Source organism: Erithacus rubecula (genome assembly GCF_903797595.1).
Source record: "Erithacus rubecula genome assembly, contig: SUPER_Z_unloc_2, whole genome shotgun sequence".
In the NCBI taxonomy this organism is placed as follows: domain Eukaryota; kingdom Metazoa; phylum Chordata; class Aves; order Passeriformes; family Muscicapidae; genus Erithacus; species Erithacus rubecula.
The window spans coordinates 364,154-388,392 of record NW_027635860.1 but is presented as its reverse complement, the minus strand read 5'-3'; the positions used below and the strand labels follow the sequence as shown (position 1 = coordinate 388,392).

General features: G+C 43.5%; 4 protein-coding genes across 7 annotated transcripts in view; 2 read left to right on the top strand and 2 right to left on the bottom strand.

Moving 5' to 3' along the window:
- The window catches only part of SLC26A1 (solute carrier family 26 member 1), a 39,005-nt gene extending 38,540 nt beyond the window's left edge, over nucleotides 1–465 (bottom strand). The window contains exon 1 of the mRNA XM_079331227.1: nucleotides 233–465. The gene's annotated coding sequence lies outside the window, so the exon portion shown is untranslated. The remainder of the gene's footprint in view (nucleotides 1–232) is intronic.
- IDUA (alpha-L-iduronidase) overlaps nucleotides 1–2,540 on the top strand; it is a 45,352-nt gene extending 42,812 nt beyond the window's left edge. The window contains exon 14 of the mRNA XM_079331228.1: nucleotides 324–2,540. Within this exon, the coding sequence (XP_079187354.1) occupies nucleotides 324–424 (101 nt within the window). The 3' untranslated portion in view covers nucleotides 425–2,540. The remainder of the gene's footprint in view (nucleotides 1–323) is intronic.
- LOC306814800 (purpurin) lies at nucleotides 1,629–24,224 on the bottom strand. Of its 3 annotated transcripts, none has more exons than XM_079331241.1 (5): nucleotides 11,557–11,775; nucleotides 9,971–10,107; nucleotides 8,428–8,540; nucleotides 7,203–7,415; nucleotides 1,629–6,049 (listed from the first exon to the last, which is right to left on the bottom strand). In XM_079331241.1, exons 1-5 carry the CDS (start codon nucleotides 11,671–11,673, stop codon nucleotides 6,039–6,041), a joined length of 591 nt encoding a protein of 196 aa, XP_079187367.1. In that variant the 5' UTR covers nucleotides 11,674–11,775; the 3' UTR covers nucleotides 1,629–6,038. The 3 variants fall into 3 exon arrangements, with proteins under 3 accessions (XP_079187367.1, XP_079187366.1, XP_079187365.1); XM_079331240.1 differs by lacking the exon at nucleotides 1,629–6,049 and adding an exon at nucleotides 23,422–24,224 and having other exon boundaries at nucleotides 6,720–7,415; nucleotides 11,557–11,674; XM_079331239.1 differs by lacking the exon at nucleotides 1,629–6,049 and adding an exon at nucleotides 12,574–13,139 and having other exon boundaries at nucleotides 6,720–7,415; nucleotides 11,557–11,674.
- Nucleotides 13,974–24,239, top strand: part of PDE6B (phosphodiesterase 6B) — a 31,694-nt gene continuing 21,428 nt past the window's right edge. The window contains exon 1 of one of the 2 annotated variants that reach the window (XM_079331226.1): nucleotides 13,974–15,328. In XM_079331226.1, coding sequence (XP_079187352.1) covers nucleotides 15,099–15,328 — 230 coding nt within the window. In that variant the 5' untranslated portion in view covers nucleotides 13,974–15,098. Of the gene's footprint in view, nucleotides 15,329–21,619; nucleotides 22,098–24,239 lie in introns of those variants that run through there. The other variant, XM_079331224.1, reaches the window with a different exon arrangement.

The following is a 24,239-nucleotide window of genomic DNA, read 5'->3' as shown; positions in this document are numbered from 1 at the left end:
TCGGAGAAAAGGAAATTACTAATTGTCTGTTGCAGATGTCACAGCCTTCTTATAAAGTAACTGCTGGGAAAGCAATCCTGTAGCTGTTCCTACAAATCTTTGTAAGTAGAGAGGATATCCTTGGTGAAACAAGGCTAAAAAAACAGTACTTGGCCATGAGGAATTTGTTATCATTTGTTATCACAGACACACTTACATAGGGTGCAGAACTGATTTCCCCAGCTCATTCTACAAATCTACAGGAGTAGTGATTGCTTCACGTGCTCCCAGTACCACAGGTGTCAGCATTTCACAGTGACCATTTCTAACCTTGTCATTTGCAGGAAGCTCGGTCTCCGGCTTTTACCGCGTGCGGGCCGTTGACTACTGGGGCAAGGCAGGCCTGTCCTCTCTTCCCGTGGGGTACGTTGAAGCTTTCAAGTGACGCTGAAGAGTGGTGCCTGGCTTGGTGTCAGAGTGGTGTATGTTCCTTGCAAATGACAACTCCCCAGAAAAATAAATTCCTCCCAGGCTGAGGAGGGCATATGGAAATGACCTGATGAAGTTAGGAATGCAAGTTAGAAGCAACTGCCCCTGTTAACTCTTCACAGCACAAAATACAGCATTATCAAACAACCACAACTGCCAACCCAGCTGGTAAAAGGCTGCCATAGGACAAGGATTCAGCCTGGTAACTAGGAATTATGGGAATAAATATTTATTATTCCCCTTTTTTCACTGAGCTAACAGCCAGGGCAAGCTAAGATTTATCGAAGTCACAAACTGTAGCAGGAGCAGAACCATTGCTTCACTGTGTGAGTGAGGATGGTAGCAAGGCCCATGGAGTATCTGTCTAAGAGTGAGCTGGCTGCCTTAGCTTGCCAGGCTGTCTTGACTTAACAGTTTGATGGAAAAGTGTACAGCAACCAGACACATTCAGAGCATGAAGTAAAGGATCCCTTATTCCCTGCAGATCAGTCACAGTGGGTTATTTCAGAGCATTTGCCATGTCTTTAGGTATATGAGGTTTTTCACTCTCTCACAGAGGGGTTTCCGCCCAGCTTTCTCAGTATTTGTCACCATTACATGGATGCCAGAGCTCTTTCCTCTAGGTAGAGGAAGGGGATATGAGCTCATTCTTGTAAGGGAGAGGGCACATAAAGCCCTAGCCTCCAGACTTCTCTGCCTTTAGTATTTTTTGTTTTTGCCCAAGTCACCTGATTGCACTTTGGCCATCAGCTGCTTCCTCTTTGTGGTGGAGACACAAACCCTTTAAGTCCCTCTTTCTCTCCACTGCTGTCACCTAGCTTGGTGTCCTTCAGCCCTTACAGCTAACACCTCCCCTCACAGACTCTGAGTAGCTCTACATGGCCAGGAGGAAGCTGAAACACTAATTAGAACCTTTTATGTTCTCATATGATGGGGCAGCACACTCCTGAATGTAGCAGAGCTGCTACTTACCACACTTTGGAAATTAGCAGAGAACAGTTAGAGCTCCTGTGCTTTGCAAAGCGTGTGCACAAGTGTGTGATAGCCCTAGATCACGGGCTACAGATCACCACTGGTTGTGCTTGCAGCTGCCAAACACTTTATGTAAACAGCAAAGTTCCCTGAAATTGCAGGGGTGCTGCTTTGTTTTTCTCTTTTCACAACTGGCACAGTTTGAGCTGTGCCTTCAACAGCTTTGCAGAGAGAAGGATAATGCCAGTGAAAACAGCCAGAGTGTTTTCCATAAGAGGAGTGACTTTGTCACACAAACAAATCCCCTACTGCTCTCTTTGCTGACATCAGCCACCTCACCAACATAACAACAAAAGCTGCATATTTGATGAAACATTCAGGTCTCTGAAAAAAGAAGTGCCCAAGTTTGCTCAGTAGGAGAGAGCTGAACTACCTCAAATACCCTCAACTTTTACAGCAAAGAAACATATGCAAGAAGTCAGTGCATGTGACATGTGGCCTTGTATCTTGCTGGTTACTTGTTCATGTGCTTGTACTGAAAATAAGCCTTAAAAGATTTATTCTGTCACATAATTCAGATTAAATATTTCTTGCCTCATTTATGTTTTAATAAGAGGCACTTGTCACATCTTAGTCCTCCAATTCCTTGTCCATACATGCAGAAGAGTAAAGTGCCATAGGTCCTACTGAATTGGAAATCCTCTAAATTTAAGAAAAGTTGCTAAGACATTCTACTGGGATGGAGATAGTAAAAATACATTTTAAACTTGTGATAATTTCTCTTGAGTGAAGAACCAGTGTACACAGTTAAATAAAGTCTGGCAGTTAACTCATGTTGTTTTGCTAGTATGAGGTGGAACCACAAATAAAACAATTTAGAGAAATACTAAGTATAGGGTCGTGAGAGATGTTAGTGTGTCTGAAGCAGGGGAAAATGTAGGAGCTTGAGTGGACAGTTTAGTGTGTTAGGATGTCCTACCTGAGTAGCCATTTTGCTTTAAAATTTTCCCACCCTAACAATCAGAATATAGCAGTCTTTATCAAACCAAGAACTATGTACTAGTTGCAGGTGTATTAAAAAAAAAAAAGGAAAAAACAACCCCCCCCCCCCAAAAAAAAAGAAGAAACATAACTGTAGTGAATAGTATTGATTTTTTTATGCAGGGATAAAAATTTATATGTGCAAACCATGAAAAATAGAAGATTTCTTCTGAAAATCTTCTTTGCTGCTATGATATAAACTCATTCCTTTAAGAAATCAGAGTGTATGAACAACTACAGAGAGAAGAGAAGTTGGTATTTCCAGGTATGAGTTTATTTCTGACAAATTATAAAAGTTTTAAAACGGCGTTTTCTTTTTTTATCATTTAATGTCTACGGAGAAACGCTGTTTAGTACTTGAAACTTGAGATTTCTGTAACCATCTGTTGCTGACTCTGATAGTGTTTCCTATATTGCATGTTTAACTAGTCTCCTCTGTTACATGTAGTGATCAGCCCCCCATTACATTTTGAGTTTTCAGAAGTGCCAAGTATCCATAGCACCAGGTGTGAATAGCAGGTGCTTAGTAGTTCTGTAGTATCATAACCAAAGCAAGGCTGCGGAGCACTCATGTATGTTTTTTGCTGTTCATTAATCCAAATAAGAATATGTAACTGCAACTGCAAGGGGATTATTTGCCTGCGCTTCAAACGAAAGCTTGTGAGGCTATATAACCATTTTGCAACTGAAAGAACCTTTCAGCTGAGTATTTTACATTGTCTAATTGTGTATATGCTACATTTATTGCCATCTTTTGTGAAAGCAAATAAAACCGGTTTTTAATCTTTCACATGAACCCTGTAAAACAGGATCTGGTCATTGTGTTGTAGAAACTGCTTACAATTCTTATATCAACAGCTTAATCTTGGAAAGTAAAGACTATTCTTGAGGACTGCCGTGTTTTAACTCCAGCCAGCAACCAAGTACCAGACAGCTGCTCACAATGGATACCAGCACAAGGGGTAAAAGGTAGCTCAACTCATGGAAGTTCCAACATTGCATAAAACTAAAGCATGAAGGGAATTTACCATAAAAAGTGTCAAGTCCGAAGTAGAAACCTCAATGTATAGATTGCCTCAGTTACCACAACCCATGCAAAACTGGTCAAACTCAAGGTGATATTATTGTGTCTGATCTCAGGACTTGCAGTGTCCTTGCTGGAGGAGGTGCACTGGTGTGTGAAGGACAATATCCTTGCAGGGTCCCTCCTGCTGTTGCACAGTCATAGTCTTTCTGCCAGCACTAAAGGACCTTCTGAGGACAAAACAACAGTCTTTTTAATGCATAAACAATTTTTTTATTTTGTCTTGTTAGTGGAAAGTTTGTGCAGGACAGAGATTATGACTTGGGACCTATACACACACTAAAACCCCAGGAATAATAGACTGCTTTTCATCAGCCAGCTCCAACAGCAGACAGAAATGTCTGCCTCTAGATATACATGAGATGTTTCATATTGAACTCAACAGAATTTCAAGGGAAGTGTAAATCTTGTTAGAATACTCATGACCACCTGCCCTATCCTGCCTTGTCTTTCACATTTCCTGCAATCATTGGAGACAAATGGATATAATGTAACTCCCATCTGTTTATTAACTTCCCACATCATACTTGCCTGTAGTCCTGATTGAAAAATGCACCCCAAGTACAATTCCTGAGGCACATGAACTCTATGGTGTTGTCAACCATGATCACAGCTATATTTCTGTGATCCTGCAGGCTTTTCTCAGGTGGCTGAGGAGGAATTTCACTGCCTATCTTGTCTGGACAGACTGTATCAATCACAATAAGGATGTACTGGGTCCTGCATATTGATTGTCTCTTCTTGCTACAGCTCTCATCTGCTCTGGTCATACAACTAGTATAACCATAGACATTAAAAATTCCACTTCTCTAAGACTGGTAGTATTGGTCTGACAGTTTTGGCCAAAGGCCACACTCCTTCAGCTAAGGAGTAGTTGAAGCTACTGAAGTAATTGATTAGTGTTGTCTAATCAGTTGTTATACAAGTTCTAAGGTCACAGATTCCACTCCTATACTTCCTGCTGGGAGAAGGGTGGAAGTGGAGAACATTCAGTCAATGGACTGACCTTGCACTTAGTCCAGCAGAAAAGGCTGTTATTTTTTCAGCACTCAGTAGTTCTCTGTCTTTGTGGGGTTTTGTTAACATTGCATGCCAGTGCTCCATTTCTGTCCTTAGCTTTAGGTGGTAGCTCACAATCTTGTTCCCTCAGGGTAGCTTTCCCTGGACCTGAATAGCAAGGACAGCTTTGTTCGAGCAGGTTGAGAGCCTTAGAAGTATTGCCAGGAAATCCTGGGAAATACAAGTCTGAGAGGCTTTGCTGCATCCCTGGGATGATGTCTCTGGTCCTGGAAAGTGTCTCTGGTCTTTGGTTTCTATACTCTTTCTGGTTATTGAGGTAAGATTGTGCAAGCATCTTGCAGAAGCTGTTTAACAGTGTAGTGCTCTGAAGGTCTTCAGTCAACATCACATTTGTTCCACACACCTTTTGGAAGCCCCTGGCATAGGGGCTGTTCAGCTTGGTCTTACCTCTGTGCTTGTTAATTATAACTTGTAAAAATTTGTGTAGTTGACAAACTGCAGAGTTCAGCAGGATGCTGGGGTGTTCTAGACTGGTATTTTTATTACTAGAAAACACAAAGTGAATGTGATTTTGCTAAAAGCAGTGGGAAATACATGTCTATAATGCTGACTCAGGTTACCCTTTTTCTACATGGAGATTTCTAGGTATTCCTCCTTTGGTTTTCTCTATCTATGAAATTGTTTCCCATAAACCCAGACTGTTCAATATTTTTCAGTTCTATACCTTTCAGATACTGAAATCTGGATTATGAAGGTGGAGGGGAGCAAATTACTGGTAATGCCATTAGAAATGCAAGCACCTACTCATTTAAAGTAATTTCTAGTGTTACTGAAAGTAGCCACTGTTTTATGTCATTTGTGATTGTCGTCTTGGGAACTTTGCTACAGGTAGCTCTGCCTCAGACACGCTCTAGAGGCCTGTTTTTGGCTGGAGCCATCTCACTGATGTGCCTTGCTGCTCTCACTTGCTGGCTGGACTTTCTAGGTGAATCCCATACTTACCCTATCACTATGCTTTTGTCTGACATTCAGCACTGTCAGGCATTGTGTCCCTCTCGCCATCCTTGCCCTTCACCCCTGTTCAGTGCTTAGGAGTGACACTGCCCCTCCTGCACTGGGAACACCCTTTGCTGCTGTCTCACCACTCCTCAGTGAGCACCCTCAGTCCTGCTCCCCAATGACAGGACATGAGGCAATAAAAACCAGTTCCAGAGGTGCCTTTTTTTTCCAAAAACATTTATTGACAAATGCCACATTAGGTATTCCCTTGAAAATTCAAATATCACTATTATATTGCACGCTGTTTAAAGATCCCCCAATATTTTCATGTGCTTTTCAGGAAAAACACACTATTCCATACTATGATTTTTTTAAAAATATTATTAGTTGAGTGGCAACTTCAAGACCAAGAGGTCTGGTTTCTGTGCTTAAGGATAGGATCAGAAGTGTACTTTTAGCAGGCCCCTAGAAAGAAAGGAAAGTAAACTTTAGTCTGTGTAAGTAAATTTGCAAAGTGCTTTAACAACATTTAAGTCTCCCGTGAAGCTATAACTACAATCTTCCTAGGGTACTTCTGAATCACAGTACAAGAGTAGGATGCAGGGTGCAAAAGTTGCTGTTCACATTTCTCTGTGTCTGTTGGCACAGATACAGGCAGCTTTCCCAGCTAGCCATGGACTTTTCAGCTTTCCTGGTCACCCAGCCATGACCTTGCAGAACAGCTGCCTTCCCTCTGCTACAGGGAGCAGTGCACAGGGGTCTGGGGCAGGAATGCCCATGCCATACCCACGGCCTCGGGTGATGCCAGTACATTCTCTGTAGGGGAGGACTGGCTGGCACAACAACATGCTGTTCAGGAGGTTTTAGCTGCCATTCCTTGTCCCACAGTGGAGAACAGGTGTACTGTGTGGCTTAGCAAAGGGTCAACTTCCAGGCAAGGTAGTGGGGTTGTAAAGGGTATGGGTGCTCAACTGCCAGCAAAGAAGAATTTCTGCCTCCTGCATAGCCCTAAAAATATATCTGCCTATTTAATGGATAATGTTTGAACTAGGTCAATTCCTGTACCTCCAAAAAAATCTCTCAAAATGGACTTCAGAGATGGTCTGTTTGCATGTATGTGGTGTGACTGATGCTTCTCAGAGCCCATCATCCCTGCTACTCAGACCACACAGGACACAAGTCATGGGGGAACTAAAGAGAGCAAGAGTGGTCCTTCCTGGAGGCACCTTCTCATATTTTCATGGAGGATATTGCACAGATCCAGGGTAAGGTGCTATTGTGCATATGGCCAAGACAGGCATTTCCAAGTGCAGGAACACCGGCTTGTTGGATCTATCCCTCTTCCTGTCTACTACAATAACAAGGCTGATCTTCTGGTAGCATACCAGTTTCAACACACAGGATTCCTGTAAGCAATGATCTTAAGGCTGCAGAACCAGCCTGTAGCAGGCTCTTGTCCTTGCATGGGTTTCCCTTTGTAGCTCTTCTCCTATTAGATCTAATATGAGGAAAAGGTTGCTGAAAAAGAAAACTGAATTTGCTGTGGTTCTGTCACATTAACAGCAAACGCAATCACCTACTGTGCAGCTCAGTGAGCTTGCTAATTAGCCCCAAGTACCTGACTGAAGCACAGGCTGGAACTGGCCAGACATGCAGATTTCTTCCTGCTTCTGGCGCACAATGCGCTGGATGGCTGGGGGGAGGCCACGGGGGTTGCGGGAGAAGATCAAGGAGTAGCCATCATCACAGGATCCATCCTCCTTCAGGCTGCGGCAGGCGTAGGTGATGGCATAGTTGTCATAGTCAGTGTCAATCACCCAGTAATTGTCCCCTGAAACATCAGAACACACGGGTTTGTCACAGTGGGCACAGCAGAGCAGGGGCGGATCCTTCAGCAGGGAGACGGCAAACTTCACATGGCAGGGATAGCTTTCCCAAGGATCTATAATCATGTCACACCTCCAGTTTATCTCTCCACGCCATGAGGCGAAGAACTGGGACAAGCACAGGACATCTTGAGACCATGATTTCTCCCACAAGCTTAGTTCACCTTTAGTTTCTTAGGCCGGAAGTATTAGGAGGACTAGGATTTTCAGTGACAAAGTATCTCTTTATATTGCTTGCTCAAGCATGGTAGAAGGAAAGACATACAGTACAGATTACATTTCCTATACAGGAAGCCTCAGTACAGCATTCCTCCTGTTTTCTAGCCTTGCTCAACGAAGTTCTTTTTGATATGGCTTACCTGCCAGTGCTAAGGGAATGTACCTCTTTTTTACACATTAAAAGTCCTCCCCAACTTCCACAGCTGGAGAACTGCCCCAATGGGAGGCTCAGGCACAAAAGATGGGCTTTGAAGGGCACGTAACAGGTTCATATTAACAGTTTCTGAAAGGTGAACTTAGCAGCTCCATTTCTTTGAGTCCAGCTGTGTCTATCTGAAGAGAAACGTGTCTTGTTGCTGGGGTGGAGCTGTGGGTCCACGTCTCCTCTGTTTAGCTATGAGGAGTACAACCTCAGCACTTTTGTAATGTCTCAGGAAGTATAGCCTCCCTGGGTTCAACACCACACTTGGCTGTGCAAGCCCATTGTGTATGGCCCAATGCCTCTAAGCTTCCTTGTTAACATATATAGTGTATTAGAGGGATCTCTGGGAAGTCTCTGGATGTTTCCCTTTCCGTGGGGATAAAATGGACCATTTGGATAAAGCCTCCTGCCCCAAAAGGATACTTTGTCTTCACTTGGTGCAATCTGAACTGTTTTTCCTGTTCATATGTGGAAACACACATCTTGACAGCTGTAAGCTATTGACTAGCATGAGGGGGATGGAGAATTTAACTCACCACCACTGGAGAGGTAGCTAGCCAGTCCCTGGTAGGTCATATACATTTTTGCTGGAGTGGTTGGGTCAGGTACTGTGTACTGAGCAGCCATGTCAGCACAGATCACCCAGAAACTGCAACAAGATCCAAAGATTTAAGATAAAACCTGGCGTCGTGAGAGCTTCAAATGGGTGTCCCTCACTCAGGACTTGGGCACAGGCATGGGCATGGCCCTTCTAATTGCAAATTCACTGTCATTATGTAATGCAAATCTGTGACACGGCCCCCCCCCTCCCCCCGCAAAACACTGCTAGCGATTGCTGCTGCCATCTGGTCCCCAACTCTGCTGTATGGCCACACTGGGGCTGGGGCAGTGCCCTGGCCCTTCTTCAGTTCAGTAAGCTTCTTACTCATTTCTGTACAAGCAGGCAGCCACTAAGCACAATGAATGTTTTTTTCTTGACTCCCTGCTAGCAATCTGCTGGGTGAGCTCCCGTGCATTTGGGCTCTTTTGGGGTCAGTAGCTGTGCCCCAGGAAGAGGCAGGGGGTTGGCTCTCCCCTTTCTATCCCTTCCCAGCAATATGGGTACAGGAATGGCTGTTACAAGCACAGTAATAGTTACAGCCCCTCTACCAAGCTGGTGAAAAGCTGTTACACAGTTTTTGAGACCTCTGTGGGTGCCCATTAGTTCCAGTGCCCTTCTTTGTTTGGTATCTGTTTGCTTTGAATGCCATCCACATTTCACCTGTTTGTCAAGCATTACCTGGATTTGTGAAATGGTGGGAGAGTCTTAAGTCCCTTCCTTGCTCTGGCTGCACTTCTCCTTATCCTGCCTTTGCAGAAATAAAATTTGGAGTCCTTTCAGGCATCTCCCCCTTGCCCAGTATGGCATGCTTGCAAAACCTCATTTGCCCATTCCCAAAATATCTTGGAGTGTTGCACTGTTAAGATGTACAAGGTTCATAGTTGCCTGCTAGTGTTGGCATATTGCAAGCCACAGATACTCTCTTCTGCACTCAGAAAGCTATTTAATCTCTTTACAAGCTGTAATCCCTTGCAGTAATCATGACCAACAGGCAAAACTCTAAGCTTCCTGCCATCTGTCCATTCAGGCATTGCAATAATATCTAAGAATTAACCACAGGTTTTCCTCGGAAATCTGTTCCAACACTGGGTTGTGATGTCTGTGAAAGTAATGCTCCTCTCTTTCCCCTGAACCTCTCAGTGAAATGAGCGTTGTTCTGCCCTCACAGCTCCACAGCCTTCATTAATTCCTGTACTTAATTGCAATTAATTTATCTAACCATTCCATCAATCAAGGTTTGACTTAATAATTGACTTTTTGCAGTAGTTTTGTGACGAACCCAAACCTCAGCCAGGCTGTGCAGAAGCTCAGGACTCAGAAGTGCCTAACCTCTAGCTTCTAATCTAGTACTTAGGCTAAACTTTCCTTTTGATGAAGAAATCCCAACCATGTTGTGTGTTCAGGGTAGATCATCATCCATGTGCCCCTCATCCAGTGCCTCATGACAGCAACTAGAGATGAAAGTCAAGAGAGCTCACCCAAAAAGCTTCACTCGGCCTTTGGAGGACGCCGTCATTGTGCCATCTTCCTCCACAGTGTATTCAGCAGAGATGTTGTCCTGAAGGAAAAGACCTTCTGGATCCTTCTTGGCCAGGGCATACCATTTCCCTGCATACTGTCATAAAAGTGTATTAGTATCTGGACTAGCCACCATGGCAAGATTAGCACAAAAACAATTTTGTCATCAAAATGCTTTTCTAACTCCTCTCTGCCTGATAAATGCCAGGCTGAGTTTGGGTGGGAATGTAGCACACAGATCCAGTGCTGCCTGATGAACCCTTGCCTCTGTGCACGGAGTGGGTCTAGCAGCTCTGCACTGCTGTGTGCGTGTAGTCCTTGTCAAGTGAGACATTCCTGTCACAGTGACCCCACACCGAAGGCATTTCCCATCCTAAAACGTATTCTGAGAGTCAGACTGGTTCTTCCCTGTTCCTGTTCAAGCCCCTTCTCTTCCATGGAGTACCATACCAAACTCAACAATATCCAGTTGCAGGTACAAAGACTGTAGCAAGCTGGCTGGAGACAGTCATTGTAGCTGCCGTGTGCCACAGATGATCTCTGATTAGGAAAAGGGTATGCCCAGCAAAGTAGAAAGTGATGACTACATACTCAAAACAAGAAGAGGGTGTGTTGAGGAGAGTAACAGCAGAGAGAAATTGAATGAGATTAAGGAAAGACTATGTCCATATGAAAAATGGACCCCTGAAAATGTACAAGAACTATCTAGTAAAATGAAAACAAGATCTTAACAGGCGACTTAACAGAGAGGAAAAACCTTTAAAGTCAACATTATCGTTATGCTAAGACTAAAATTATCAGAAATGCTGATAAGAGCAGGAGCTAGCTGTGTTAAATTTGATTCTCTAGTGAAGCTAATGACATCTGTTAGACAAGTTATCTGCTTAAGCCTGCAAGGCTGTAATTCCCAAATACAGGAGCCCAAGTGAAAACTTGGACTTTTTTAAACTGGGATATTCTCAAAGCTTTCCCCAGACATTATTTATTTCCAGCAAAGACAATCTTGTATAGAGAAATTCACCACATCCCAGCTGCCCCTGGAATTGTGGTGTTTGCTGACCATTAGTTAAAATAGGCACTGATACACCTCTGGACGTTTCCAACAGCTGGTTAGCCCTCATTTTCTCCTCAGAAGCACAAATCATATGTTTGAACAGGAGTCAGCATTCAGCATACCAGACTAGGCAGGATTTCTGATTGTTATGACTCCCAAGAGTGACTAGTGGTGGATGCAAGTACCCCAGGGCTTGTGCTTGAGCTTCCTCATCTAAATTGTTCCTTTCACAGAACTGATCAAAGTTGTGCTGAGCTGACAGAAGATGAGCTCTAGTAACATCCCTGGCTTTCAAGGCCAGTTTTACCATAGTGTCCAGAAGATTAAACAGTACTGAGAAAAGAAAACTACAGGAACAGCTTTGGCAAGACAGAATATGAAAGAAGTAACTTTTTAGTGAAGAACCCCTTTAGATGAGCAAAACTCATAACCTGGACAAACAGTTTATATGTAAATCTTCTTCACATATACTATTGAAGTAACTGTAATTACCCTTTTTGGATCAAAATTGTCTTTCACAGAGAAAGACTCCACTGCACAGGTCTGAGCTAGGCTATATTCAACAGTGTAGAAGACCGAGGCCAGGAAAACATACTGTGCGTATTTCATCCTGCAAGACAAAAGCAAACATGGGGGATAATTTCATGCAGCAGATGGAGGTAACTAGTGCTACAGATGCATTTCCATCATTTTAAAGCTAGTTTCTTTCCATACTAATACTACTTCTTTCCATAAGTAGACAACCAGCTATTTCACTGATACTGAGTCATTATGGTGTCTAAATTCAGCCAAAACTGAACATCAGTGGAAATTATTTTGGAAGACTAATTTGCTTGCCAGTAGGAGTAATGCAGTTCATTGTATTTTTGTATTATAAATCAAGCCATACTATGGCTGAGGTCAGTAAGAATTGGTAAAAATTTTAAATGTTTTGAATTTTGTTTCCACAGAAAGATAAATATTCTGATAAGCTCCAGTAAAACACTTTAAAACATTGTAAAGTGAGTGAGTGTCCACTTTGCTTTCAAGCCAGCAAAGCCATGTTCTTTATCACCAGTTCTCCTCACCTTAGGCCTTTCCTAAGGTGCCTACTCTAATGGCATAATACACCTTGGTGTTTGCTGCCCTCTGACCGTTCCATCAACAAACATGACAAATAAAACTAATTTTCTAGGGACTTGATCTGTCATTGCAGCATGACCACTAGGTGCCCATGGCTCTTTTTCTCCTTGGATATCCCAGCTCATTCGTATCCCAGCACATTTGTTTCTCAGACTTTGGGAGGAGAGAACCTTCATGATACATTCTCGTATTTTGATTACCTGCCCTGATGCCAAGATATAGCAGTTACCCAATGCTTGTCAGCACCATTCAAGCTGAGCTATCAACCCAGAGCCCAAACACCCATCCAGATAGACTTCAGGCTCTTCCTAGCTGCTGCCATGCAAGCTGCATTTCCCTGCTGCAAGAAATGCCAGTCTGATCCACCTCTGATGAAGAGAGACCTACCTGCTGAGTAGAGATATTGGAGATTCTTGAGACTACTCTGCTTCAGTCTTTGGGCTGCAGGTAGCAGGAGAGTTTTGTGTCAATTGCCCTCCAGCTCCCTTTAAATAAGGAATCTGCAAAGTCACTAATTGGTTATTTTTGCTCTTGTGCCTGAATAAAACACTTAATCTTGGATAATCCATTATGTAAAAACCAACTGTAATCCTCGCACTGGTGGGTCTGACTGCTATACTAATACAAACACAGCTTTTACATAATGGAAAAAGCTGCCCAGAAAGCTAATAAATCTGATGATTTGATTGTATCACTGCTTTGTCTCATTGAAGTCTTTCTGCCTCTAACACATGTTAGGAGAATAAGCACAGAGCATTAATTAGAGAAACACTTGGACTATACACACGCATCTGCATAGGCACGTGTTGTGACAACTTGTGTGGAGCAGGTACACAATTAGCTCTTCTCATACCTGCATCATCAAATTAAGGGGATCCTTTCAAAAGCAGGAAGACATTATGCATTACCAACACAGGGGATGGGACAAAAAAGTGCAAAAAATACAGTTTAGCCTTCATGTTAATATTAAAATCTTGGGATTTGATATGTTGATCAGTTGATCAAATACCAAATATCAATCTTGGTATTTGATATTGGATCAATTCTTCTGCGCAATTAAACATTTTTATGTACATTCTTCCTAGATAATTTTGTCAATGTTTCCAATTATATAAATACTACAGCTCTCTCCTTCCCAAAATGTTGCTTCTGGTACCTTTTCATGGGACTGCAATGCATCAGAAAAAGACAAGAAGGCAGGAATAGCTAGAAGAGTACTTTTGCCTACCATTCCCAAGCACCCAAAAATTTCCCTAACTGCAAAGGCTGCTCCTGAACTCTTTGTCCCAGGCTCACCTGGGAGATCTATGACTTCAGACATTGTAACAGGAGTTGACAGTACAAACAGTTATCCCTCACTCTGGGTGCTAAGTGCTGTGGGGACAACCCTGCAGTTCCTGTGGAGTCAGCCCAGGAAGTCCTGAAGGTTTTGGTTCTGATCCAACAGTCTGGACTTCCAGAATGAGGCTCAAGCGTTCTGGATGTTTTGGGCTTGCTCCAGTGATTGCTTACCTCCTCTTGCCCAGGACTTCCTGAGCAGAAGCACACACCTTTGCCCTGTAGCTGGTGTGAACTCTGTTGCTTTCCAGACAGCTTGTTTAGGGCTGCCCGTTGTTTGGAAAAAGCTGTCCTTGCTTGCTGCCAGAGGCAACTTCAATTTGGCCTCTGTGCAGCTTCCATTTACACTTTGGAGGGAGGCAGTGGTACTTTGCATGCAGCATAGTGACTGAACCTATCCTGTTCATGCCATCTGCATGTCTTCAGAGGCAACCTGGGCAAGCACACACAGGAATGAGCTCAGGGTAGCTGGGGCTGCTTGGCCACTTAGAGAGTCACATAAAAAGCAACTTCTTTAACTGCACTTCAGAGCTAGATGCCCATTAGATTTTAAAGGGGCCTGACACTGAATATAAAATGTGCTCTTTCATCCTGACATGGGGAATTGACAGAGAACAAGATGCAGTGTTTTCTGTAAATTAGAAGGCTTTCAAACACTTATCACTTCATCTGTTTCCAACAAAAGAGATTAGTTGATGTCCATGTGAGACATAGGTGACACTCGAAGCCATGCTTAGATGAACCACTTAATCCCCTGGGGATTAGACACATGCTAATAATAGCTAATCACAGCACAAGATTTTAGTTGGTGAACATAACATCTGTCACTGCATTATTTGTTGTTTAGAGCAATAAGAAAACAAAATCAAATTTACCTTTCTTTTTGCAGTATTATGGCCATTTGTGCTGGGCATAGGGAAAAAATAAGAGGAATCAAAGCATTGAAACATATTCCTGGGTTTGTTGAATTTGATCTAACATGAAACAGATTTTATAAAAACAAAAATGCCCTACCAGGTTTGGTTGTCAAAGAAAATACCCAAGAGCCTGTTCCAGACTTACTCACAAAAACTGACTGGTTTTTACTAGAAGACGTGGCCTGACTATTCAGTGTACTAAACTCAGCACAAGGGTGATTTTAATGACATGTAGGAAAACAAGTATGCAAATGAGATGGTTAATCTTATCTTCTTCGCTATCCTGTGAAATACAGCACCAGCACTTTCAGACTTCATGCCTCCAGCAGGTCCTCCTTTTGCCTTATTGTTGGAATAAGCATTGGGTAAACTGCTCTGGGAATTACTGCGATTGCACTGCCATCTCAGAATTAGAAACCTGTGCTGCTAGCTCAGCAGCCAGTGGCACAGGGTGAGAGCTCTAAATATGCTCCTGCACCGGGCATTAAGTTCCCAGCTGTCCAGTGGGCGATCACGTTGTGGGTTTGTTTGCCAGGACACAGAAGAGCAGCTACACATGCACGCATTTTGAGCCACCCCTGACAGCTTCTGAGTGTTATTGCACCGTGAGGTGTGGGCACTTGATCCTCTAGCTTTTTGATCTAATTTGTGCTGCTGATGCTGGGCTGGTTTTCGGGGAGGCCCACGACATTGCTGGAGAACACACATCCCGGTCCCAGGTTTGCCAAGAGCCGAGACGACAGTGATAGTCTGTTCCATTCCTTCATCAGGGCACAGCACGGGAGAAATAAGCCTTCCCCACAGTGGGACACCACATTTAGGCTGTGGACATCGAGGTTTTCAGTTTCTGTGCCTTCTGCTCAGAAATATGGGTCTTTTCCAAGGAAGTGAGTGGTGCAATACAGATAAAGAGGAAATTGTTTCGTTTGCTCTTCTGTGGTTCAAGGTTAAGATTCTTGGGTGTGTAATATAATTAGGTCATAAAGGCATCATAAATCACTGTCTTAGGACTTTCCAGGCAGTATTCAAATACGTCACAGTTTTAAATGACAGGAACTGAGATATGCCTTTCCCTTCTGAAAAATGATAGTGTAATTCTTGCTGAATGTATTGACTGACAATTGGCAGAGCAGGGCCTTTCATGCTACTGAGCACACAGCATATTTCAGAAAAAGGCACATTTGTCACCCTCTTTTCAAGTGAAACAGGGGGCAGCTCAAAGCAAGAGAAGTCATGAAGCTCCAGCCCCTCTGTCATGATGGGCAGTCAGCCTAGAGGGAATGGTTTTCTCAGAGCCAATGGCAAGAGCTTGCCAGAAAAACTAAGCTCCATCCTCTCTTCCAAACCCTTTCGTATGTAGCTGCCTTGGTAGAGCAGGGTGAATGCAGAACTGCTAAAGTTTTTCCTTCAGTGGGATTTTACCACACAGTGATCTGCTGGCCAAAGAAGCAAATTTAAAGTTTTGTGCCATCTGCTGGTTTCTGCACAACCGTGTGGATGGTGGTTACAGCTTGATCATTGAGCTGCTGGATTTCCTCTCCAGTCATGGCAGTTTCCCAAACTGCCTGTTGCTAATCGCTACCAAAAGATCAACCGCAAAAGACCTGAGGCAGCCTCATGAAAAACAGACCATTTGGGGCCATCAGATAAAAAGATGAACTTTTCGTTTGTAGTTTTCTACTACTTACTATAAGGCATACTGTTGACATATCTCTATACATATCTAATATTTATTACTACTGTGAGGATCAATTTCCAGACATTGTCAGGCTTATTCATTTTAATTGCAACATTTGTTAAAAAATAAAATATTTGCCTTTTTCATGCCAAGCTGCCAGGTCCTGGAGGGTTAAGGCCAGCCCTTTCAGCACAAGAAGACTGGAAAGTCTGCCATTTCATTGTGGACAAGGAGGGAGGCATCTGCAAATAGGAAAGGAGCTCAGTTCTCTGGAGATAAGGTTTTTACTCTTGAAAAGATTTCTGATATACCTTTATGGCCTGATCCTATTCTTCTCTTGAGGGAAGGCAAGAGGAAGGAGGTTGTTTCTTTCAGCAGTAGCCTCTCCCACATTTTGAAATGAGGTAGCAGACTGGAGTTAATTTAATCCCTGGTGTTATTCCCAGAATGCCTTCCAAAAAACAGGAGGCACAGAGGTCATGTGAATATTCCTGAAGGTATAAACCATGCATGTAGTATTATAAGACTCTTTCGTTCATTCAACAGCTTGACACAAAAAAAAAAAAAACATGCAGAAATAAATCTATAGGCTCTAACTGGTTGCAAATCATGTTTTAACAGGAGGCTGTATGTCCACGTGTTTCAGAGAGTAAATTCTGCCTCCAGATTATTGCCCTAGATTACTCCAGTGGGATATATACAGCTACTTACATGGCGTGCATCTCAAGGTGCTTTGCAAAAGTGGTATTGGTGGCACAGAGCTTGAGCAGTTATGGGTAAGCCAGGATGTCCATGCCCTGATGATGGATTTAAAAGCTAAAACCAGAAGCACAAATTACAAAAGCCAAGGAAATCTGTATGTGCATGCAGTCAAAAGCCATTAGCCAGGCACCTGGCCTTAGTAGGTGTTAGAGGACACAGTTTCCATGTGCAACAGAAGGTGCAAGGAGGGAAGGTTTAGGTTAGAGCACCTTTCTGCACCCCAGAGGGAGGGCAGCTTGAACACGAGGTTGATTAGTGAGTCACAGAGGTAAGAGAACTAGCAGAGGCTTTCACATGCAACTGCACTTCAGATCTCTATATCTACTTCTTCTGCAGAAGAAATGGATGGAAGTATGGAGTGTGGGGAAAGAGAGGAGTTTTTGAAACTGTCAAAAATGATAGAATGATTTTTTTGTTTGTTTGTTTTATGTTTTAAGTGGCTGATCTTTAAAGCTGCAAAACCTTAGACAGCTTAAGTCTCCCACGGACATGTATTCACCATGGCACACTTCTCATCACTTACGCAGAAAAATAATTTATTTTATGGACATGCCCAGAAATTCCAGTCAAATCTCAGAGTCCCACAATGTTGCCACCTCTATAAATTTAGAACTGGAATACTCCATCTGAAGATGAAGCTTACATCTGCTTCAGACTGAGCAACAAGCTGGAAACACTTAAAACAGCAGGGCTACTTTAGAGAAGCCCTTTAAAATACCACCACAGCAGCCATCTCTGGTGCAGGAGCTGGACACTAAGCATCCTTCTGCCCACAAGAAGAGAAGGAAGAGGAGGCAGGCCACAGTGTGGCCCAACATCACCAAAACCTCTGCAGAGCTCCCTGCAGGTCTGTGCCTGAAGGCCGAGGGTGGGGAGCTTTGGCTGCTCCTGTTGGGACCAGTGAAACTCCTGCATGACCACTCCTGCTGCTGGCTCACAATATCAGTACTTGCTTCCTCTTTGCTGCAGCCTTGTGTCTGCCTTGCAGTGCTGCAAACCACTTTGTACTGTTCTGACAGGAGCAGTAGGACTACACAGGCACTCCCACCTTCTTCTTGTGTTTTTATGCCTTGAATTCTTCTTACCCATGGTGGCTATGCTTGTTTCCACCCTTCTGCTTCCATCCTTTTTATGGGTTTAGTAGCCCTTTTAAATTTCTCATTACTTGCTCTTCCGTTGCTCTTGAAGTTAGAGCCATTTTCTATACTCCTTTGCTTTTCTGCTAACAATACTGCTGTCCTTTTCCCCCCAACTGTGGCTGTTTCCCACAAATCACTTCACTCATCTGTCATGCTGACCCCTTGTTCTGCAACTTCTGCAAATCTTTCCTTAGAATGTTTTTTCTTTGTAGTTTCTTCCTGACACTGCATAAGCAAACTTACTTCTGGGTACATCTAATTAAGTATACATATTTTGTGTCTTTAATGGTCCTTCTAAGGATTTTCGTATGTCCTACACCACTGTGCTTTCCTTAATTCCATCCCCAGACCATTTTGGGAAGAAACTTAGGAAGGAAGTATTTTGTGCACATTTCTAAGTTTAAGAAGCATTTAAAGACCTTTTTAGTCCATTGGCTTCACAGAACATTTGATGAATGAAGTAATCTTCTTATTCAAGGTCCAGTGATTTGTGCTAAGAGCTTTGGATACAATCTGTCAATTGAAACACAATAAACTCATGTGGGCTTAGGGGAAATATTGCCACTGCTATGGTATTGTAATATTTTTTAACAGATCCATCTCTCAATGAAATTGAGAATAAGAGAATCTGTGCTTACTTAAAATATATAGAAGAAGGAGGCCATTGAGAAGGCACATGCAGCCTGTGTGACTTGCAGGCTCAGGCACATTTCCAGCACAGCAGAGATAAATTTCCTCATAAATATCTCTCAAAATAGTAGCAATCAGACTTGACAAACACCAAACTGACCTGTGTGCTTTCAGAAAGCCATGTCCCTTCTATGAGAACCATTCAGATACAAATCTCTGACTAATTCCTGCAATTCACCAATGCAAAACAAAAAGTTGTATGCTACTTTTAGGGTAATTCTCCAAAGGAATTAATAAATTGAGGGCTGATGTTCCTTTGTCATGACAAGGTGGAGTCAGTATTCTGGCCAAAATGCAAGTACGTGACAAAGTGCTTCCCCTTTGCAACTGGACTGAGAGCAGCACACTTTCTCCTACACACACAAGTGTACAAGGGATTTATACATTATCATAAACATTTAATGATCTGGCCACAGCTCAGATATCAACTGTCCTGCCAGCCAGGAAATTTCCTGCCAGGAAATTCAGTTCTGGCATAACCAGCTATTGCTCAGCTGCATTTTCTGCAGACCTAGAGTCTGCTGCTGTGCTCTGTGTGTCAGTCAGATTGCTGTATTTCTGTGTGATAGCCAGATTGCACTAAAACAAACACCTGTCCAGCTGTGCTCATGCACATGCCCCAGGGGACACTTGTCCCCACAGCTGCTGCCCTGCACCTCTGTCGGGCTCCAGCCAGCTCCAGGGGCAGGACTCGGTGCTTGTCCAGGCTGGAGGAGGTTCTCCAGCCCCTGAGCTTGTGAGGAAGGGTAGCTCTGACCTCTGCATCCCTGGTGCCATCCCCAGGTGGCCCAGGGGCACTCTCCTGGTCTGGCCCCAGCCACCTTGGCCAGGTGTGCAGGCAGGGAAGCTGTGACAGTATCCCAGCCATGGCTGGCTGCCCTAGCTGGGACCACAGGCCAGCACTGGGGCCCAGCAGAGCTCAGGGTGAGATCCCACGTGGCAAGTTAGTGGTGTGGTGGCGTCTGAAGGGCCCTGGGGAGCCAGAGGGGAAGGGCAGGGGGAGGATGCTGGGCAAGAGCCACAAGGTTTTGTATGCTAGCCCTCCAGTGGCAAGTGACAGTCCATGTGCAGCTGAAGGAGGGGGCCAGACTCTGGGGGACAGAAGAAGACCCTGGCCCAGGAGGGGAGAGGGACATGGCTTGGATCCTCTCTGGGCTCCCATGGCTGCAGGCAGGAAAGCTTATTCTTGTGTACAAGCAGGTGGCATGAGAATATTACGTGGTAAATCAGATAAGCTGCAATCTCATTATGCCAACAGATGAGTGGGTCAGAAAGGTATGAGTGTAGCTGTCAATACAGCACCCTGTAAGGATAAAGTCTAATCAAATTAGATTAGACACTTGCAGCTCTCATCCCCACAGCTTCTTGGTTAGGGGAAACACGATGTTCCATGAAGGAGGAGCACAAATCATCTTAGCAGCTTGAACGCCCCCAGCACTTCCCATCCCTCTTTCTGCTTTCCAGGCAGTGTCTGCACCCACTGCTTTGGACACAGTCCCATAAATGGCCCTAACATTACTGCTTTTCCTGGGCAGTATGTTTTGCACCACATCAGCCATACGGTTTTACTCCACAAATTTTCAGAAGCTTTCATGCTAGGACTAGGGAGAGAGTTGTTGAGAGGGGAGGAATTTTAGTCCCAGAAACTCCATCTTGTTTTCCCATCTACCAGCCAAGACTTTGGAACAGTTTAAATATTTGAGGTTTCTAGTTGGAACGTTGTTTCAATGACATCTTCCAACGTGCAACAGAGCAGGGGTGTTGTGCCGATTCTGCAATTGGGGTTTAATGCTATTGGGAACAAGTTTGTGCAGCCACACGTGTTCAGATGTTTTTGTGCTGTGTGACAGTCTAGTGCAAGTTTCCTAAAATAGCAGCCTCATCCTCTTCCAAAATCCTCCATTGTCTGCCTAAGGCCATTCAAAGAACATTATCCTATTGCAAGATTAGACTGTGTCCACCTCAGTTATCATTGTTATGCCAGCAATGGCTGCCATGGTGCCACTTGAACACCCCTGAAAGCCTAGGGAGCACTTATGCCTTTTTGCATCATGCTTTTAATTCTGACTCCCACCAAAGGGGTTGCTTTGGCCCTTCTGGCTTCATTTGCAAAGCAATTTAGATTACCACTTGCCAATCCTACATGGTGTCAATTGCACAGCAGTCACACAGCCCTGGCTTGTCTCAAGAAGCACTGCCTCAGCTTCTCCATTTGTGCAGCTATCAACATCAGTGCATTAGGACCTTCATTCTTCCTCCTTGTTAATGGGAAATTTTCTGGCTAAATTTCAAACCTTGAGTGCAGAAGCAGGAAAAGATCTTGGATCTTTCATATTGAAGCCCAGAGTATCACTATTGAACATTGGTTTTCTTATGACTTTCAAAACAAAAGCATTTATCTTGAATTGAACACAACCTTTCATACCAAATGAAGTATGAATATCTGGAAGATTTGGATCTAAAAGAGTGCCAATTTTGATTCAAAATTAATAGTTCTCACTTATGCCATTTTTCATCTCCCAAATCACAGCTGAAAAGCACATACAACAATTTTCATTACCATTAGTGTGTCCACAAAATCTTTTTATTTTGTCAGGAAAACACCCCATGTTACCAGGCCCAAAGGTGCTTCTGTTCAGACGTGGGGCATCCTGACTACATTCTCTAACTACATAGCTCAGCCCTGTGATATCCACTTCATATGACTCCTGGACATTTGATCATTCATGTGATCTCTGGACTTCTAAACATTTCTGAGAAATGGCTATGAGGTCCCAGGACACTTTCTCTCCTTCCACAAATTTGACCTGGCACAAGGAGGATCCAATGGATTGTAAAAACTGCCAGGCAATTGTATGCTGGACTGTAAGAAGAACTAAACCTCACTTCAGACTTCCTTCAAAGACCTGGTAAGATGAAACTTCATTCCTTTGGAATACCAGAATCCAAAATGTGTTTGTCCCCCTGAAAGACACTGAATTGACTTTACTTTACCCTTTCACTCGCTGTGGGATGAAGACAAGGCTTGTATTTTACCATGCACTGGAAGGACCCAGACTGCAGCAGAGACATGGGAAGGCAGAAGGCAGCCTCCAGCTTCCATCGTGTTAATCATAAATAAAATTACTTCCATCTGGGAAGTTTACACAGCTGCAAATGAAGTATTTACTGGTGTACAAGCAATGGTTTCCTCACAAATAACTGGCCCTACAGGCCATGGGCAGGAAGGCTAGATCCACAGAAAGATATGTTTCCCTCCAGTACCAGAAGCAGTTTGTCTGTATCAGTTCCAGCTGGCTGGTGTCATTACATGTGCATCTCTTCTCAATAGAAATGCTTCCCAGGAAAAAGAATGACACCCTTGTCTCTAGAGGCATCTAAGATAAGGTGGGAGCAACCTCCACCCACTGTTTTGGAAGCCTTTTCTCTGCAGGTCTAAAATCTACTGTCCTATACGATTATGGACAACAGATGGTTCCTTTTTTCTTAGTCATAGCCTTTTACACAACTGAGGACTTTTGTTAGAGAAGAGACATGGGAAACCTCAGTCTTTCCTCAAAGGTCACATTTTCCCACTGTATTCCAGGTGTTTAGAACAACGTGGTGTGATCTTTTATGCAAGAGAAAGTCTATCCTAATGGATGTAGTTTTGCCTGCAAACCTGGACACACGGTGCAGCCTTTGTTAAGCTGAGGTAATGGCTCGTCCCCATGAATTCACCAGGTTCTCCACACAAGTAGGACTTTCCACGCCTCCTTGGTGAGTTCTAGTCCTCTCATCCTGAGCACACCTGTCTGCAGTTTAGTTTTAAGATGGTGCTCAAACACATTTACAGACACCTGACCACGGCTTACTCATCGGCTTAGTATTTTCACACTATCAGTGGAAATACTGAGATGTTCTGCATCTGTTGCAGCCTCCACACAGAATCCTATCAAGAGGTTCTACGTTTTGTTAGTGAGCTACTGAAACAAATTCTTCATCTTCCAAATACCTTTGCCAACACCTTCTATCTCGTCTAAGACCTCACTGTAAGACACAAAATATCTATTGTGTTATTTCCTCATGAGTCAGGAGATGGGACGGCCTTTACTTTCCTTCTGTCCAGAGATGGCTGACTCTGCCATAGAGGAAATTGTGCTGCATGACACAGTTTGCTCTTGACAAAGTCACACTGGCTGTTATTCGTTTCCTCTAGTTATGTACATAAACAGATTTGTTTCTGTATTTTCTTAAAAGCCGAACCTAAAATATGATCTCTTGTAGAATTCTGCAGTTCTTTCTTTTTCCTATTTTGCTGAAAGGATCATTATATCTACTTCTTCCCAGACTTTCAAAATTTCAGAAGATCCTCCAGTAGTTGTCAGAAAAATCATTAAGAGTTTAGGGATTACTCTACACAACCCTCAAAAAGTTCATGTCTTCAGTACTTTTATTGATATTCTTGCTGTTCTCTATATGATAAACAGAAAATGTTCATTGCTTTTCATGTTCCTAATTTAGCCTCATGTTTGATCTTGAGTTTTCTGACTTTCCATTTTTACTTGTTCATAGTATTTTTATACATGTCTTCAATAATTTCCAATAATAATCACAATTACACATTTTCTGCCTGTTTTCCTCTTGTTTAAGGTTAACAGGAACACAGAATTTACAAAATGGCTGGGTTTATACAGTTTGAAAAAAACTTTCATTTCATGGTCTCACTCACCTGAACTGTCTTCCACCTTCATTTGTCAGCTAGTTCTTGTTGCCTACAGTCAAAATCAAAGAAAATTGCCTCTTGCTCATTCTGCCACCCTTTGTACCCAGAAAACTGCTGCAACCTGTGAAACCTTGCTGAACAGCCTGCAACCTGAAGCACAGCCATCCCTACTAAGATTCCCAGTTGCCACCAATGCCTGTGCTTGGGACAGCCCTGCTTGCTGCTCACAAAAAAGGTTTGTGCCCCCCATTCTGGAGCAGCCCCCCACCATGCCAGATCTGAGTAGGTCCTTGTTCCTCTGCTAGAACACTGTTGTGGAAGGCAGGGTGGCACACATCACCTCCTCCAAGCCTTCTTGAGCAGTAATTCTATTTTAATATCCTGACTGAGAATTACCAGGACAAGCCACCTTCCTCCCAAGCATCCACATTCACATTTGGGCTGGATTGCACCACTCCTGGCAGAAGTGGCAGTGGTCATAGATACAGGCAGCCTGGACCCTTAGACCCTTGCTCCTTGAGCAGGCTAACATTGCCTACTTCCAGCATTTTAGTAGATGGGATTCACCCTTGATCTCCAGTAATGAGATCTCCTGTGCATTGTTTAATTCTTCTGAAGTGTAATGAATAGCCTTTGCAGCACTTTGCCTCCCAGCATCACGCTGACCCAAACCTGCTGTTTGCAGTGTTGTGGCTTCATTGATGTGGAACAACTCCTGTTCCTCACAACCATAATTCTCCCCCTTTTTCCACTGGTAGTGAAATATTTCTGCTTTCCCAATTTGCTTGGGTTGTGTTTGGTGTTTGTTTCTGATTTTGTCTTCA

Coding starts and splice junctions, on each gene's coding strand:
- LOC306814800 (XM_079331240.1), bottom strand. CDS start 11,673: ATGAAATACGCACAGTATGTTTTCCTGGCCTCGGTCTTCTACACTGTT. Junction 10,108..11,556: donor ACAATTTTGATCCAAAAAGG/GTAATTACAGTT, acceptor CTTTTATGACAG/TATGCAGGGAAATGGTATGC. Junction 8,541..9,970: donor GGCCGAGTGAAGCTTTTTGG/GTGAGCTCTCTT, acceptor ATCTTGTTGCAG/TTTCTGGGTGATCTGTGCTG.